Source organism: Hydra vulgaris, chromosome 13 (genome assembly GCF_038396675.1).
Source record: "Hydra vulgaris chromosome 13, alternate assembly HydraT2T_AEP".
NCBI lineage: Eukaryota > Metazoa > Cnidaria > Hydrozoa > Anthoathecata > Hydridae > Hydra > Hydra vulgaris.
The window spans coordinates 24,349,761-24,369,125 of record NC_088932.1 but is presented as its reverse complement, the minus strand read 5'-3'; the positions used below and the strand labels follow the sequence as shown (position 1 = coordinate 24,369,125).

The 19,365-nt window shown below is 29.3% G+C and overlaps 2 protein-coding genes across 2 annotated transcripts; one reads left to right on the top strand and one right to left on the bottom strand.

Annotated features, from left to right (window-relative positions):
* Positions 1-6,935: 6,935 nt before the first annotated feature.
* Positions 6,936-7,520, bottom strand: LOC136089747 (uncharacterized). The gene has a single exon (XM_065815828.1). It carries the CDS (start codon positions 7,518-7,520, stop codon positions 6,936-6,938), a length of 585 nt encoding a protein of 194 aa, XP_065671900.1.
* Positions 7,521-17,959: 10,439 nt separating this feature from the next.
* LOC100213715 (retinol dehydrogenase 11) lies at positions 17,960-19,160 on the top strand. The gene has a single exon (XM_065814990.1). The coding sequence runs from the start codon at positions 18,044-18,046 to the stop codon at positions 18,983-18,985; it is 942 nt and encodes a 313-aa protein (XP_065671062.1). The 5' UTR covers positions 17,960-18,043; the 3' UTR covers positions 18,986-19,160.
* Positions 19,161-19,365: the final 205 nt, after the last annotated feature.

Below are 19,365 nucleotides of genomic sequence, written 5' to 3'. Positions count from 1 at the left end.
ATTCATCAAACGTTAGTCTAAATTTTCAACCTTTTTCTTTATTTGATTTTATTTTAACAATAAATTCATTTTTTGCCTTAGCAAAATGTTTATAAATTTGTTTCATTACATTGTTTTTACCTTTTGGAAGATAATATTGTTTTTCACTTAATGCTTGACGAATAAACTCACTTTTGCATATTCTATAAATTGAAAATCTATCAAGTCTACAGGTTACGGCTACAAGTCTGGCCGCTATCTCTGCTAAGGACTATTTCTTAGATAAAAATGATGCGAGAGACTTACTCGCTTTTGCAGGGATTGTCTCATAGTTACTTAAACCAGCAATTTGATCGTCGTTTAAGTTTCATTTCTTGATATTAATGTTATGAACATGTTGCAAATGTCTTATTAATCCACTTTTGGCTTGTTCCCCTGCTTTTTCTTTTAAAAAATATTCAGAAAAAATGACTTTTATGTTTGCTTTAAATCACGTTTAATTAAAAAAATTATGATTTGATTTTTACATTTTTCTATATTATAGGTGACTTCTAAAGTCAGATTATACATATTAAATAGCTTTGTGTACATTAATTTATTTTTATCTTGAAAAAAAAATTATCCTAATATAATAAATTATATATAAACAAGTAATTCTTTGATTTTAATTTTTTCCCGGGAAATTATGCTAATTTTTCCTGGTAACGGGAAATATGAAGTATAAAAAATTCGGGAATTTCCGGGAAGAACCCTCTAACCCGTAGAGTAATGGTTTTTAACCTTTTAGAAGTCATGGACCGTTTCCACTTTGACGGACCTCTTCCAAATTTAACTGTAAATTTGTTGGGGAGAAAAAAAGCATTGAAAAAACACTTATTTATTAATATCAAGTAAAATTAACGAGATGGTTGCCGCTGTTTCTTTTCAATAAGCACGGCGTTAACTTTAGCAAAAAAATCTTTCAACGCGAACTTATAAATGTTTGCACGACCGTTTTAAAATTCGTTTAGTTTTAAGTATCATTTAGACGGGAATTTTTCTACATTTAATCCAGTCTATAGTTAATTAAATAACTAAGATTTATGAATTTGTTGTTGAAGAAGTGAATATTTTAATGTGTCAATATGTTAAAAATAAATTACATTCTTTGTTTGTGGAAGAACATATTTTTATTTACGCATTAATCGTATTATTTGAGGCTTTACAAATATGCCTGAAAAAAGGTGCTCGATAAACCGTTATGTTACCTCTTCCATACACATTGTTAAATATCTAAAAAGGATACTTGATTACGATCTTTCTTTTTAGCGAGAGATTTGAAAAGTTAATTTGTATTTCTTGAGATATTTGATTTTTTCTTGCTAAAATTGAAATTGTCAACTTTCAAAAAGCCTAAAAACCTAAAAAAATTAATCGTTTTTAAAATCTCTAACTAAATATTATCCTACAAATAACGAGGATTAGTAGAAGCATAGCTTGTTAGCTTGATATGATCAATATAAGAAAAAAAAAAGTATTAGAATGAAAAAAAATTCATGACAATAGTAGTAGAATTAAAAAGAATAAAAAGAATAATAAACTATCAACAAAATAGTATTAAATAATAATAATTTAAAGTTGTAACTACAGTACTAGTAGTAGTAATAAATAGTAGGGGAAAGGCGCCTATGATGGCATAGCGCCTATGATGGCATACCGGTCATATTTCCATTAAAATTGGTTTTGGTAAAAAAATGATTAGACCTACATGACTATACTGACTTTACATTAGTTTTAGTGAAAAAATGTCCCTTGTGCACAAATATTGTTTTTATAATCAACAAAAATCGATTTTGGGATGTGCTGTTGTAGTTTTATTTCCTTCATATATTTAAGATTGTGATTTTACTATTAACTGTGCAGAAATGAAATTTTTATGCATTTTGTATTCAAGTTTTGTGCATTTAGTGGAATAGTTACTTTAATTTTATCTTTTGAACAAAGCAGACACAGCTTGTTTTAATGAAAATGATGACTTTTACCCATGATGGCATACTGACGAGTTGGGGGTGTTGAAATATTGACGAGTTGGGAAAACATTTTTTTTTTATAAGAAAAACTTATTTTTAAGTAAAGTTAAAAGAAAGCGATGCTACAACATTTTTTTTTGGTCAAAAAAATACGTAAAACGCAATATATCCTATGCGCATGCGCAAAATTTTACAATGCTGGTGTGTAGCATAAAATGGTAAATTAGGATGGTTTCGAGTAATTTCTGTCTTTTCTGAGGGAAGAATCTAAGGTTAAATGAAATCATTAAGTTACCCTCGATCCTAACTAGCCCCATCCTCCCCTATGCCATCATAGGAGCAGTGGTTGCCTATGATGGCATACTTGTACTTTTTTTTACAATAAGAATAACTTATAAAAAAAATAAAACTGATCAAAACTCCCAAGGTAATTATTGTTCTAGATGTAACAAGGAATGTTTCCATATCAAAACTTTTATTATTGGTCTTCAGGATACTGAATAATGAAGCTTCAAAGTTAAGTATGCCATCATAGGCGCCTTTCCCCTAATGAGTAGTTTTTATAAAATAAAAAAAAGTTACAGCAATAGTAAAAGTTATTATTATGTTTGTATAAATATGTATAATAATAATTATTATACATATTTATTATTATGTTTGTATAAATATGTATTATTATATGAGTAATAATAAAAGAGGGAAATGTTTTTTTTTAGAGACAGAGCATTTGATATTGTTAAAAAAAAGTTCAACAAAAAGAAATAGATTATCAAAGCAGTTGCAAAAAATCAATTCTACTGAGTCAAAAAAACAATGAGTTACATAATGCTTATGAGAAATTGAAACTGTTATTAAATAAAATGGGTGAGTTTTAATTTTGAAAGTTTTAAATAGTTCCTAGTTAATAATTTCTTGTATACAAATTGCTACTTTGAATGAAATAAGCAGCAATTTGTATTATATTTTAAAAGTTATTGTTTCTTTTAACCCTTTGAAACTCATATTAAACTAAGCACATTTTTAAAATATGACCTGGATGATCTTTGTAAATACACCATATTGAAAATGTGGGACACCAGTGTCCTATAGTTTTAATGGGTTAAATAACACTATGTATCAAAATATTATTTCATTTCTTCCAAACAACTTTTCCGGTCAATTTTAATTTTTTTTCTAATATCATTTTTTTTTCTAATATCAATCATATCAATCTAACCTATGCTTTTACTATCCCTCATTATTTATTGATAGATAAAAGTGAAAAAAAATTTAGTGAGTAATTTTATGGAAATTTATTTATTTTTTAACTTAATTTAGCAATTTACAAAATCAAGAGAATTTTCAAAAGTAAACTTGATCTCCACTTGCTTAGCGTGTGTTCTACTTGCTTAGTGTAAGTTAATGTTTTCCTTATACTGATTATTTATTTATAGAGTCAGAATACTTGATGTTGGTAGACAAAGTTAAACAGAAAAAAGTAGAACTACAAAAATTTTGCAAAAACACTTTTGTACAGAGTCAAAAATATGATGAACTACTTACAAGTTATAAGTAAGTTTCTATTCTATTCGCGAAGAAAGGTTATGGACAAACAAGAAAAGAAAATGTGCTAACTGATGCCTTGATGATATACAGTAATACGAGATCTGTAAAATACAGATGACGCCATGATTCTTATAATGTTATGAAATACCTCCATGGTGGCCACCGAGGCCTGATCTCTGAATGTTGGGATTTATTAGTTACTTCTGCCTCCTCATAAGATATGGAAGAATTTATTTTATTCTACAAATTGTGGTCAGTTTCTTCAAAAACTTTTTTGCAGAATGAATGCTAAAGGAGCACAGACAGAGCATACAATGAAAGAAGCTGTTGCCACAAAGCACACGGCGCATCTTTCTAGCCGTAAGTACTCACTAATGTGTCGTATCCAAGCACACAGCTTTCAAAATCATACTACTAAAAATGATTTTAACACTGACTACGGCGAATACAATATTGATATTAAAACAAAGGTTATATCAAACAAAGCTGTTACTCAGTTTGTAAATTCTTTAAACATTGGTGATGTAAGTGTTATTGCCGGATGTTGTGGCACCTCTCGAACTGTAACAGGTTTAGCTACAATGATTTCAGATCTACATTCCAAAGTTGATTCATTAAAATCTAAGCTGAGATGGTTTAATGACAATAGAAATCACTATATTGTTGAATTTTCTGATGATGGAGCTCCTGAATCAAAAGAAAAATTGTCTATTGGAACACTGTCATTTTTAAACTTTGGTGAAAGAATTTGAAGCCGCCAATTTCACTATCTTCTGCATGCAGTAACAGCTGGGGAAAAAGATGACGTATGCAAGTTGCTTCGGAGACAACACACTGATGAAATGTTGCTTATTGAAGAAACCACATATAATATCAACAATGAAAAATCAACATTTGAATTTATAGCACCAGCTGATACTGCATGGGTAGTATTTGCTAGTAATTGTTTATCATCAGTGCAACTTACCCATCATCATTTGCAAATGTGCATAAAAATCAACTTAATAAACGTGGTGCAACTATTAATTGTGGTAGTGATACAACATATACAATGCCCACTAAAAAATCATGGAAAATTGAAATAAAAAAGTTAAAGCATATAAAAAAAAACATTTTTTCTATTTCAAAAGAAAAGTTGCTGCACAAACTGATATTAGAATTTATGGCTAGCAATGGAATAAGGCAGCTAGGCGATCCTGTGATTGGTAAGTTTGCTGATCAATTTCAGCCAGAATCCTCTACATTTAGAAATCAACAGTTGGCAACATTTGCTAGGCAATATTTTAATTTTAATTTTTAGCATAGTCATAAGAATAAATAGTCTGAAAAAAAAGACGATTTCTATTGTTATACCGTTTTATGTTGAAACTCGTAACAATGACCCGCAAAAGGTGCACAAAAAGGTAAACAAAACTTTATTTAACATTACTCTCCTTAAGAGTTTGAACTGAAGATTGGTTTTGAGATTTAATGTGAATAGTTTTAAAAAAAATTTAATATGAGTAATTTTTCTTATCTGTTAGAAAAGATTACTTTAAAAATCTGTTAGAAAAGATTAAATTTAAAAATTTATTTTACATAGCTGAAGCAGTTATAAAGAATTTTATAATAATATATTAAAATATATTTAACATATATATATATATATATATATATATATATATATATATATATATATATATATATATATATATATATATATATGTATGTATATATATATGTATATATATATGTATATATATATATATGTATATATATATATGTATATATATATATATATGTATATATATATATATGTATATATATATATATATATATATATATATATATATATATATATATTTATATATATATATGTATATATGTATATGTATATACATCATTGGCCATAAATTAGAGCTCACTTTTTCTTTTTTATAAAACATTAACTCAAAATAAAATGAATTGAAAACACAACTTATTTTTTATATTTTATTTTTTAATATTATAAGTGAAATCTATATACATTATGGAAATCAAAAAAATAAATTTAAACATAATGGTCTTGATACCAATAAATGAAAAATAATGAAACTTTTTATATTATTTTGAAAAGAAGATTGGACAAAAGTTAAGGTTTATTTCAAATAATAAATAAGAACAACATTTTACAAATGGGAAAACCATAAAAAAAAGCATTTTATTATTTTGTAGAACCTCCTTTCTCATGTAAGCATTGGTTTACTCTCTTCGGCATCGAATTTACAAGATTTTGAGTTATTTCTTTTGGCACATTGTCAAGCAAGTTTCCTTATTTCAATTTTTAATCGTTCAACATTTAAAATTTCAATTTTTCCAAGATTATGGTCTAACCATCACCATAAATTCTCTATACAATTTAAGCCAGGGCTGTTAGCAGGCCAAGACATTATCGATATTTGGTTGTCGACAAACCATTGTTTGCATATTTTTGCTTTATGGCATGGCGCACCATCTTGTTGATATATGATATTACTGTTTTCTTCTTTAAATATATCAATTGAGGGAAGAAGGCAATTATCTAAAATTTCAATATATCTATCAGCATTAAGTCTACCTTCAAATAATTGATAACATCCAAGTCCTGCGTAATTCATGCAGGCCCAAATGCCTATACTCCCACAACCTTGCTTAGTTCGTTTTAATGTACAATTTGAATCAAATCTCTCTTTAGGTGATTGCCTTAGCATAACACACCATTTTCTACCTCAACATTGATTTCGTCAGAGAATATAACATTTTGCCACTTGCAATCAGTCCAATTTTTATGTTGATTGCACCATGCAATCCTTGCTTTTTGCTGTTACTTTGAAAGTCTTGGCTTCTTGCATGCAATTGTTACATATAGTTTTTTCTATGAAGAATTCTTCTAACAGTTCTTGAACTCACTTTTATTGCAGATTTATTTTTTAATTTATGGCAGAGAGCGCTTGACGATAGTTTTCTGTCATGTTTCATAAACAAATTAATAAACGTTTTTAACAGCTTTGTGTTTTAACAGCTGGCCGACCAGAATAAATAACGTTTAACTTATTTGCTATTTGACGATGAGATAGTCCTTGGTTTTGAAGAAAAATTGATTCGTAACGAGTTTTTTCAGAGATTCTCGACCGTGATTTTGGAGTTTCATGCTGTATTTCTTCGCTCATTTTGTAACTTTTTTATTACTTAATTTATTCGTGTTTTTATAAGTACTATTAAAAACAAAATACAAAATATCAGAAATAATAAATGCAGATGATAATAAAATCAAAATTATTGAAAAAAATCATGAATATATTACTTAACGGGTGATGCGGAAGTTATCGGACAAAATAAAAACGTCAATAACTTATTTATAAATAAAAAAACAAACTAATATTATATTTTTTTTAAATAAAGCATTTATCTTTTAATAAAAATATATAAATTTTTATATGAAAAAACACCACCATCTGCAACTGATCTCAATTTTGCTCTGACGCCTTTCATACGCGACTGTAAAAAGTTTAAATCAATTTCTTGTAGTTTTAGTTTAATGCGATCAATCAAAACTTGCTCTGTTGAAGCTTGCCAATCTCCCTCGTAAACCTTCTGTGCCAAATGTCCCCAAAAATTTTCAATTGGTCGTGCTTGAGGCACATTTGGGGGATTGGATTCTTTATCAACGTAATAGACACATTGGTCCATCCAATTAAGAGAATCTGTAGAATAATGAGAACTTGCTAAATCTGGCCAAAATAAATAGTTAAAGTCTCCATGATACTTGTGAATAAATGGAAGAAGTCGTTTTTCTAAACATTCATTAATATAGATTGATGAATTGATCGCTACAGCCTTGGAAGTGCAAAACAATGGCTCGGACATACCACGGTCAGATATGGCTATCCACATTAATAATTTTTTTGGAAATTTCTCTTTTCCTATAAAACAAACACTTTCTGGGCATGTCTTTTTGTTGTTTGTGTAGTATCCAGAATTTCCAGGCATGTTGTCCCCTGCAAAACAAAATTATTTTTCGTCATCGATAACTAGAAGCGATTTTGTGTTATAGAGTTGGTTAACTAGTTTCCTGCTTCTTTTCTTTGCCTTTATTTGTTGTTCTATAGTGTATTTTGGAGTCTTTTCACGTTTTCTATATTTAATATTCATTTTTTTTAACTGACGACCAATTGTCGATTGATTTACACCGAATTTAATACCTATTTTTCTCTGACTGACCCCTTTTCAATTGTTGACAAGTCTCGTTATTTCGGTTTCTTTTCTCTAGTCCAGGATGTCGGACGGCCAGGGTGCTTTCTATCAGAAAACGATTGAACAGTTTCAAGTCTTTTTAGGTTATCATATATTGTACTTCGAGCAAATCCTTCCTTTTCAAAATAATTTACGATTTTTTTTTTTATATTAGGTTTATTTACAAAAAACATTTTTAGTCGCTTTCGAAAAGATTCTTGTTCAGCTGTATTTAACCTCATTTTAAATAATTGTGTTTCAAATAATAAAGTTTATATTTTATAGAACGTTTATGCCTACGCATAAAACCACAAAAACTAATTATTATGCTCAAATAATGAAATTAGGATTTGTCCGATAACTTCCGCATCACCCGTTAAATTTTAAAAATAAAGCAGTGAGCCTTAACTTTTGACCAACATAAAAAAAAAAAAGTTGTTATCAAATTATTTATAATCAGGAATGCAAAATAAATTTTAAGGAAACCACATGTCAATTAAACAGTAAACATGATACTTATTATTTAATACTAATAAAATATTGAAAAAGTATAATAGTTTTTAAAATAATTTCAATCAAACAGGATTTAAAAAAAAAATAGTGAGCTCTAATTTTTGGCCAATGATGTATATATATATATATATATATATATATATATATATATATATATATATATATATATATATATATATATATATATATATATATATATATATATATATATATATATATATATATATATATATATATATATATATATATATATATATATATATATATATATATATATATATATATATATATATATATATATATATATATATATATATATATATATATATATATATATATATATATATATATATGTATATATATATATATATAAGAAACTTTTCTTTTTTTATATATAATTAATACAAATTGTATTCGAGTAGTTTAATTTAATATAAAAGTAACCAGAAAAAATATTTTTGTTTTTTGATTTACAATGCACCTTCGGAAAATTGAAAACGAGTAGTTTCTTGAACAAAAACATAAACAAAGCGCTATTGTTTGCTTCCAGACTATATTTTTCTTGTGACTATGTTTTAAGTTATTTTTAGTCATATTTTATATCGCCTCGGAAAATTTAAAGTTTAAAATCTAGATCTTTTATACAAAGAAGCAGTGCGTCGGAATAAGTTTTTATAAGTTTTTAAGAATTTATTTCTGTTTTAAAAAATACAGTTAACAACAAGGGCGGAGAAGTTGGGTGTGGCTTTAAATTTATTGCTAAAGGCATAGAAGAACATTATAGTGTAGTAAACAGTCGGTTCAAAAAGATAAAAACTCGTTTAATTGGTGTTCAGGCTATATCACTTGAACGGTACAGCAATCGAATTGTATATATATTTTAGCTATGGAAAATGAAACTGTTCCATTAAAAGTAAGACATTTAGCACTCTCAAAACTTTTAGAAACGTTGCGAGATATAGGTGGGATAATAAAGACAGTTGATGTAAAGAGTACCAGTTATCCTGTTGATGTTTTTACAGTGTGTCAACAATATTTTGATTTGTTTTTCTTTATTTTTTCTACAAAACTGCAACGTTACCGTTTGGACAGTAGGTTACGCTATTCCATTTTTTGTTGCAGAATTTTATAAAAAATTTTGGCGTTGGTTACGGAATGATCTCAATGCAAGGTAAAGAGTTAAAGCACTCTGAAATCAAAATGCAGTTACGATTTGAAAGTAATAGATCTGATTCGCATGATAATAAATGTAAATGGTTCCAGTTAATGCAAACTAACGTACGAAATTTTTATATTCCTTACCATTTTCCGTTTATTTCTACATACCACTCTCATTAGGTATCTTAAAAGCCAGTTCAAAGTAATAGTATGCAATGTTCCTGTTCTCGTACTCTCAATTCTGATGAGCTCTGTCAAAATTGAATTGACGGTTTTCCTTTAATGGAATATGTTTTAAAAAAAGAAATATTTGGATTAATCCTTGATATGGTAAAGCCTATTAGGTGCCCATTATGTACGCAAGTGTTTCCCGATGATGTTCTTCTACAAAATCACAAGTGTATATCACTAACGCATAATTCTAACTGTAAAGATCTTTTACCTCAGGATATGACAAACCAGGACTGGGTTTGTCATATCCTGAGGTAATATTTTAGTAAGACTGAATATTTTTTTTCAAATGGAATGACCTTTATAAACTAAATTGGAAATTCAAAAAAAACTAAAAACGTTTAGAAGGGGGCACTAATACTTAACATTTTTTTTTTTTTTTTGTTATTCACCTCCGAGAAGGCCACTACAGATGAGAAGGCTACCTAATTGTGGTTATAACCCTCTCTCAACTCTATAACTCCAAAACACGAACCTTGAAAAACAAGGCCGCTGCGCGGAGAAACAAGTTGACATATAAAGACCTATTTAGCTTCAGGTAAAGATATTGCATGTGGAATAATAACTTTTTTGTTATAGCCATTAAAACTTGTATCACGGAAGGAACCTATTGTTCCTTACGTGACACAAGTTTTTAATGCCTATAACTAAAAATTTAGAATTCTATTAACAATGTTGTTTCTCAAAATTAAATAGATATTTATTGGTAGTTTGCTTGGTATTTTTTTTTTGCCCACTTCTTAACGTTTTTATTTTTTTTTTAATTTCTAATTGAGTTTCCAAAAATCATTCCTTTTGAAAAACACGACTTTTCAATCCTGCCCGACTTATAGTCTGAGTTATCTAAACAAAACGAATCTTCGAATGGACTTATAGCTATGTTAATATGACGTATGGATAATTTACTGGGTTAACAACATTCTATTGGCAAGTTTTGTATAGTAGTTCTTGAAAACAAAAAAACTCAAAAATGGCTCTTTTCATAGCCACAAATTTATTTAAAAGCATTTCAATGGTGTATGTAACAAAATGCAATGCTAAGTAATAATAAAATAATACCTTTACATTTTGTTGCTTGATTCATAAAATCTTTATTCATCACTGCATCACTTAGTTTATGATTTAAAAGATAAACATCCGACAGATGTTAAACTTTTGAAATCATTTCTTTAAGTGCAGTTTAGCTTGTACTTTCTTGACTCACATAGCATCATAACAAAGAAAATACAACATCTAAAAATTAAATTTTAGAAGCTGAATAAAAACTATTTTTCAAAGTTACATAACTGCCTATTTAGAAAAGGAAAGAATCCAGAAATGAAGGGCTAACCTAAGGCAGCAATATTAATACTTTACATAAACTTCCTCTCAAGAAAAGGAACTGCTGATTTAGGTGAGCAGTGTCACGTCATACTGAAATAACCATATATAAATAAATATATATATATATATATATTTTTTTTATACTGCTGATTTAGGTGAGCAGTGTCACGTCATACTGAAATAACCTGCTGCCGGGGGCTTCAGTACATACATCGACTGACAATTAGCCTGACTAGCAGTGGAGTGCTGCTACATCAACTGAGGGTTTGGGATGGGAAAGCAATCATTTCACTCATTATTCTTTGAACTTTTCTTCTTTTTCTAAAAATGCCTTATGGATTTAGGTGCGGCTTTTTTAGAAAAAAAAGTGAGCAAATGTTCACATAAATATGCTATAGTAGATATATATATATATATATATATATATATATATATATATATATATATATATATATATATATATTTATATATATATATATATATATATATATATGTATATATATATATATACATATATATATAAATTATGCACATATATATATATATATATATATATATATATATATATATATAAATTATATATTATATGTATATCTATATATTATATATATATTTGTGATGTGCCATTGGCAGAGACTGATTAAGGCTAATTATAAGGTTTAATGTATGTATATAAAGGTAATATCTTAATATTAGGTATGCATTAAGCCGATTAATTGGTTGCTGGCTACCAATAGCATAGGCTAGTAGGTCGAATCACTTCCAAGGAATAGGTACATGTTAAATATATAATTTAAATCCTTAATATTAATATAATATCGTTAAATAAATACATTATACCTATCATTAGCCACAATCGGCATTTGCGGGAGACATATCACTAATATATATATATATATATATATATATATATATATATATATATATATATATATATATATATATATATATATATATATATATATATATATATATATATATATATATATATATATATATATATATATATATATACATAATGTATAAATGCAAAAATAAGCTAACAAAAAAATGTTCTTTATTAAAGTTTTCATGGTACAAACCTTAGGTTTTGATAGCTTTTGGAATAAAAGTATTTCCTTAGTTTAATTATTCTTTATATACCTATTATAAAAACATAAATACATTAAATAAAAATTAAATTTTAGAAACTAAATAGAGAAAATACCTTAACACCTCTAAACCAGAGATAAAACAATCAAGGTCGACGAGTGTCGAAGTCGACGCTTCGACGTCGCTAAAAGTCGAATGTGAACGTGTTTTGAAATCGTTAAAAGTTGTATAAAATTTAGTTAAACGGTTTTCAAAATCGTATTTATTCGAATAAAATATATTTTCGCGGTTTTCAAAATCGTAAAAAGTTGTATCAAATTTAATTTGATGGTTTTCAAAATCGTATTAGCTCAAATAAAGTATATTTTCGCGGTTTTCAAAGTCGTAAGAAGTTGTGTAAATTCGAAAAGGGCGTGTTTTAAAACTGTTTAAAATTTCTAAAGGCTTTCAAACTTGTATGTGGCTGTACTAGTACTATTATGCTCTTCCCTTCTATTCTCCTAGACTCCTACTCTAATTCTTCGATTTTGACAAAATCACAATCGATGAGAAGCTATCCATGTTCAGGTTCAAAGACACCGATATAAAGTGAAGTGATAGCTGGTTTGTATATGCTAGCAATCTCTGCCCTTCTAAGTTCTAATTTCTTAATAATAAAAATTTGATATATACACTACAGTAACATTACAGAAATACAAATATACAAAAGATATGCTAAAACCCCTGCATTTACTTTATAATCATTCTAGATTTCAAAAATCCATTTCCTTAAACATGTGAAAAATTATTTGCATATTATCGGTTATCTAATCTAAAATAATCCTAGCATGTTACCCTAGTAAAGAATATTTAGTTGTCCGCTTCCAGTCATTCGTTCTCATTTTTTGTGCTAGTTCCTGGCCTTAGGACCCTAAATGATGTCTGTCTCGCCTTTTCAGTTCAACAATACTGGAGATTACATTTTTTATGTGGCGGTATCATCATCATCCTAGTCTGAGTCATCATCATCATCATTTTGATCTATGTCTGGAGCAGGTCTAGCTGTCATTTGCTCTTCCATGGAGCGGTATTCCCAAACTGATACAAAGGAGTTTTACAGATCGAAGTTCTCGTTGATGAAGACCAACTTCTCAATGATTTTTGGAGACAATCTGTGTCTCTTTTCGTGGACTACCTGTCCAGCTTCACTAAAGGCCCGCTCACTTGAGGCACTTGAGGCTGGGAGGCAATAATATTCCCGTGCTAGTCCTGCCAAGATAGGCATCTCTCTGCAATGTACTCTCCACCAGTCAAGGACATCAACCTTCAAATCTATCACAGTTGTTTTTCTGAATTTTGCCCACTCAACATGAAATCAGAGGGCTCTCAGCTGTAGCATTTGTCTGCCTGAATTGACTGGACACAGTTTGAAAGGAAGGAAGTTAAATATTATAACTTCGCTTACTTTAATCTAAAATTGTTTAAATTCAAATAATTTTTAAAAAGTTCGTGTAACTTTGAACCGCCCTCCCTCTCCCCGTATGACATCGTATCTTCAAATTAAATTTTTTATGACTTTGTTTTTTAGATTGCATTAGGGTTAGTAGAAGTATATTTAACTAGTTTTAAAGAAATTGATTTTCTATTATACTTAATTGTTATTACTTTTGTTGCTGCCTTCCAGAATTCAGTCTCACCATCATCTTCAAGAAGCTCATGGGTGATTTCATCTGAGACATTGATTGTACCTTGTTGGTTTGACATCCAGTCTGTTGTTGTAGGATGACTGGCTTTGAACTCGTCAAAAATCTCAATTCCCTTACACCATAAGTGTGTAGTTGTTGGCCTATCAAGAAGGGGTGTAGCAGGCAACCTACAGCATAAGGCATGATGTCACATCTTCCTCTTGGTAATCGTTTCTTGAGTTCTACAATGAGCTCAACCATGAAAGAACCTACTCCAGTGACACTGTTCTTCCTAATTTCTTTGACCCTCAGAGAAGCACACCTATCCACAAGATGAACAATGGCTGTCAGTGCTCTATCGATTGTAATTTTCTTCTCACTCGACATTGACTCAGAGATGATTCGGCATGTAGTCAGGAGCGGCAGAATGGTTGCAACCAGCTCAAATTATTCATCCGTAGGAATGGGTGTGGTCCATTCCTTTTTTTCCAGCCGGAGAGCACACAGCACACTTCGGAGATGGTTGATGTCTAGGAGCATCATCTAGACAGAGTTCCATCTGGTAGCACAATGAGCAGTGATCTTTCTGTTGGGTACTAAAACAAAAACTAAAATAAAAATTCGCAAAAAAATTTGCATGAAATCGTAAACTCTTAGAAAACTTTGTTTAAAACTAAAATATACTTGTAAAAATTTGACATTAAGTTTGACAAAACTTTGCATTCGGATCTACTTCAAAAGTTAAAAATATTACCATTCATCTCAAGGCACTTCTTTTTTAACACCCCCTTAGCAAGAGGAGAGTGATGGACCTGGGCGGAGATTGTCCTGCATGCATCAATAGCAGCCTTGATATCAGGCTGTTTGTTAACAATCCTTTCTAGGGCTACGTTAAGCTTGTGGTCAATGCACGTTATTGAACCACTTTCAAGATCAGTAATAGTCTCTGACTTCCTCAGTGCAGCTTTTATATTTGAAGCTTGATCATACACAACAACCCGCTTCTTGACCATTTTGAGTGACTCAAAACTTTTAACCAAGTTGTCCAACTGAGAAGCAATGTTCTGACCAGTGTGCCTTCCTGGTAATAGAACAACTCCAACAGCTGCTTTTCGTAGAACAAACTCCTTGGTGATGTAATGAAGAGTCACTGCCATGAATGGATTGATTTTGCGTAAGGTCCAGATGTCAGTACTGATTGCAACTCGGTTGCAATGAGGAAGCTCCGTGTAAAACATGCTCATTATGGCCATCTTCAGTTTCCTATAAAGGAGATGTAACTTGAAGCGAGTCATGCAGGCACCACTATGGTTGGATCGCAGGTGACCACTCAGAGCCGATGTTGATCCAGAATTTATTTTTAGGTCCTTCTAGCAGATATTGCACACACCATAGACCTTATCGCCCCTGTATTACTTCAGGAGGTACTGCCAAACCAGCGAGCGATGGGTCTTCAACATTTTTACTTTGCTCAATAACAATTGAGCAAAGTAAAAATTTTGAAAGTACAACGCGACTTCAAGCAAAAAGTAAGAACTGGTTTTACTTTAGGGCAGGTCGTATAAAGGCTTCAAAATTTAGGAGTGTATGCTGCACAAGCATCACCCAACCACCAATCAGTTTGATTATGCAAATATGTTACCCCATTCAAGCACGTTTTTGCACAGCAGCAACAAAATGGGGAAATGACCATGAAAAAAAAGAATTGATTTTGTATTCCACTACTATGGAAAAGAAACACTAAATTTTTAACAAAAAATTGTGGGTTTTTTATTTCAGTTCATCAACCCTTCCTTGGTGCATCGCCAGATGCAGTTATTAATTGTGATTGTTATGGAAATGGTTGTCTGGAGATAAAGTGTCCATATAGTGCGAGAGATAAATACATTAGTGAATTATTAAATTCTAAAAATTCTTGTCTGGAAAATAATGGAGTTTATATAGCTCTCAAAAAATCACATAAATATTACTATCAGGTTCAGTGTCAGTTATATGCTTCATCAAGTAACTACTGTGATTTTTTTATTTGGACATCAAAATATTGGTATTGCGAAATAATTTTTCCAGATTTGGAATTTATGGACAGGAATATAATAAAATTTTTGAATTTTTTGAAGAATGTATTTTACCTGAACTAATTGACAAATTTTACAGCGATAAAAATCTTTTTTTGAAAGAAATATCGGATAAAAATAAATTAATACTAAAAGAACACAACTACTTTAAAAAAGAAAAGAAAGTTTTTATTGATCACGATTATTGTATATAATTGAAATAAAAACGTAGCCTTTTAATAAAAATATTTTATACTGTTTATTTTTGTTTCAAATCCTAGTTTCACTAATTATCCAATCCTGTTAAATTTTTAAAAAACTATTCCACAGGAATAATTGAATCACATATATTTATCAAAGAAGAACAAACAATAACAATTTTGTCTATTGAGCATAATCCAGAATCTTTAGTATATAAGTAATCTAATGGCATAATACTTTGTAAAACTTTATATTTGTTGCATAACAATCCAATAACCCTCTCAACGTGTACTCTAACAGAGGCAATTTTCCGTATTGTTTTTACATCTAAACAAGTTAGTTGTAACTTTCCTTTCATAAATCCTGGAATCTTTAGCTCCCCACAATAAAAGCCAAAAATTGAACAATGCTCTATTAGGTATTTATCACTAACGCGTCCTCCCCAAGCTTTAGAAACAAATGTTACCACACCTTGTAGGCTTACACCTATTAAGAATTTAACGGTATTGTGATGTTTGTACTGTGACCAAGTTGTTGCTCTTGCACATAGGTTAGATTGTTTATTAATGAATATTTCAAAGCAATCAATTATCACAGCCACTTGTTTTAAAATATTTTCTGAAGCATAAAGCATGGTTTCCATAAGCTCATTACGTGCAGGCCATTTAATCAAATGTTTCATTCTGAAGTACATAATAACAATCCATCTAAAAAATACTTTTGATGAGGTCGATTTTGAAATTTCAAATCTATAAGCAAGGTCTCTAATAGATAGATTTAAACGCAATCTCATAAGTGTCAAAGAAAATTCTTCAGAGTACAATAAAACTGAGTTCCCATTTTCAGTTATAATAGGCTTTAAAAAGTTAAACAAACAACATAAAATTTTTAAATTTGACAGTCCAGTATAAAATGTTACTTTTGAATCTGCATCAAACCATTCGATAGTTCCCACATGGAGTTTAACTAAATTTGCACGCAAATCATAATTAAGTTTTTTTATATATACACTCACTTTCTATTTGATTGATATTTGTGACAGTCATATCTGTTTGAACAATTGCATCTACTAAGTTTTCATAATCGATTATAACACTTTCTGAGACATTCGATTCACTACTTTTAAAATTATCTATTTGAAAGTCTACAATTGATTCTTCAGAAGAGTTTAAATCAGTGATGCTGTTTCTACAAGACATATAATTATTTCCACTTGTTAACAATGAACGATTTTTGTGTCGTAAATAACGTTCTCTAGATTTTTCAGCCTCAAATTTAAACACTTTGTGCCCCAGATTTAAGGATGGAACCCAATCAGGATCATTCTGTGAGAAAAGTGAAGCAGGTTTTCCTAAACAAAAATATGAAAATATTAAACAGTTAATGATATTAAACTTTCAAAGTTATAGAAATGTTTCAAAGGTAGACAGGCAGTTATTACCTGTAATAAAATGGTCAGTGCAAATTCGAGTGTGGAGGACATCATGATAGTTACCAACTCTGTTTAAGACATTTATCTATTTTTCTCTATGTTCCTTGCCTTGATTGCAAACTACTTTTGGTAAACGAAAGAAGGATTTACCCTTTTTACGATTTGAACGATTTGAACACCCAAATACAGCACAAAAGTTGACCATATTATATATTTTTTTTCTATAATAATGTTTGCATATTTAACTTAAATTTAAAATAAAACAATAATAATAAATAAACCAGATTAGGATTTCTAATTTTGTTAATAAAAACATTAAACTTTATAATATAATATATTTTTTGAAAAAACTATGAATATAGTAATTAGTATATTAGTTCCGCTAAACTCAGTTGTCCTCCATAATGGCAGAATTGAAATCAAAACAACTCTTAATTATTTCGTGACGTCAGCTAGGAACGGTGGATTGACTTTCCGACTTCAAATAAATTAAGTTGAAAAACAGCGCCATTTTTGAAAACTTATCGCGTTACACGGATAATTTTTTAAGGAATTTGTTAATAAATGTATAGATGACGTCATCTGTACATTTATTTACAAATTCTTTAAAAAATGTTGGTTGAAACTGCATTAGGTTTACTTTTAATTTTTGGTGTTTATATTTTTGTATCAAAAGTTGGTAAACATGCTATATGTACCACAACCACAAAAATGGATAGGAAAACTGTAATAATAACAGGTGCAAATACTGGAATTGGGAAAGAAACTGCTCTTGAACTAGCCAAGAGAGGAGCAACTATAGTATTGGCATGTCGTGATTTAAAAAAGGGTAATACTGCTGTTGTGGATATAAAAAATCAAACTAAAAACGAAAACGTTTTTTTAAAAGAGCTTGATTTGTCATCATTGCATTCCATTCGTTTGTTCGCATCTTCTTTCATGAAGGAGTTTAGCTCTCTTCACGTTCTAATAAATAATGCTGGTGTATTTTGCCCACAACAGAAAACTAAAGATGGATTTGAAATGCATCTAGGTGTGAACCACCTTGGACATTTCTTATTAACAAATTTATTATTAAAACATATGAATGCAACTAATGAACCTTGCCGCATTATAAATGTCACATCAAAGTTGCATGAATTTGGAAAAATTAATTTCAATGATATTAATTTTGAAAATAATTATTCGATATACAAGGCATATTCTCAAAGTAAGCTAGCAAATATATTATTTACAATAGAATTGAATAAAAAGCTCTCTCATTCTAATATTACAGTATATGCTGTCCATCCTGGTTTAGTATTGACCAATATACTTCGTCATGATTTCTTTACAAGTCACTTTATTCCAAGATGTTTTTTTAAAACTCCAAAACAAGGTGCTCAAACAATATTATATTGTGCTACTCAAGAAGGTTTGGAGACCTTTTCTGGGAGTTATTTTGCTGAATGTCAAATTACCAAGTCACGCAACACTTCTATCTCTGATGCAAAACTATCAAAAAAACTCTGGGAATACAGTGAGAAAGCCACAAATACTTCATTTCCATTATAGTTTTTTAAAATTACGCAAATAATTTGTTTATTGAAGTTGAAATTTTTTAAATCTGTAACATTTTTTTTATTTTACTTTTTTTTTTAATTGTATTTAAGAATGTTTTTAATGTTGAAATTTTTTGATGTTAAAAAGTTTTGTATGAATGAAAAAAAATGAATTTATTTAACCCAAATACAGTTTTTTGTGCTGGTTTCAAATCTGTTTTTTTTTTATAGTTCAATGATTTTGATAACGATTAGTTAATAATAAATCTTATTTTAGATTTAATCATAAATCATTTATGTGTGGTAAAAGTGCAAGAATCGGTTGACACCTTTGTATTTATTTATTGCTCTTTATGCAGTCTATATGTTGTGTCATTAAATCACATTACGATC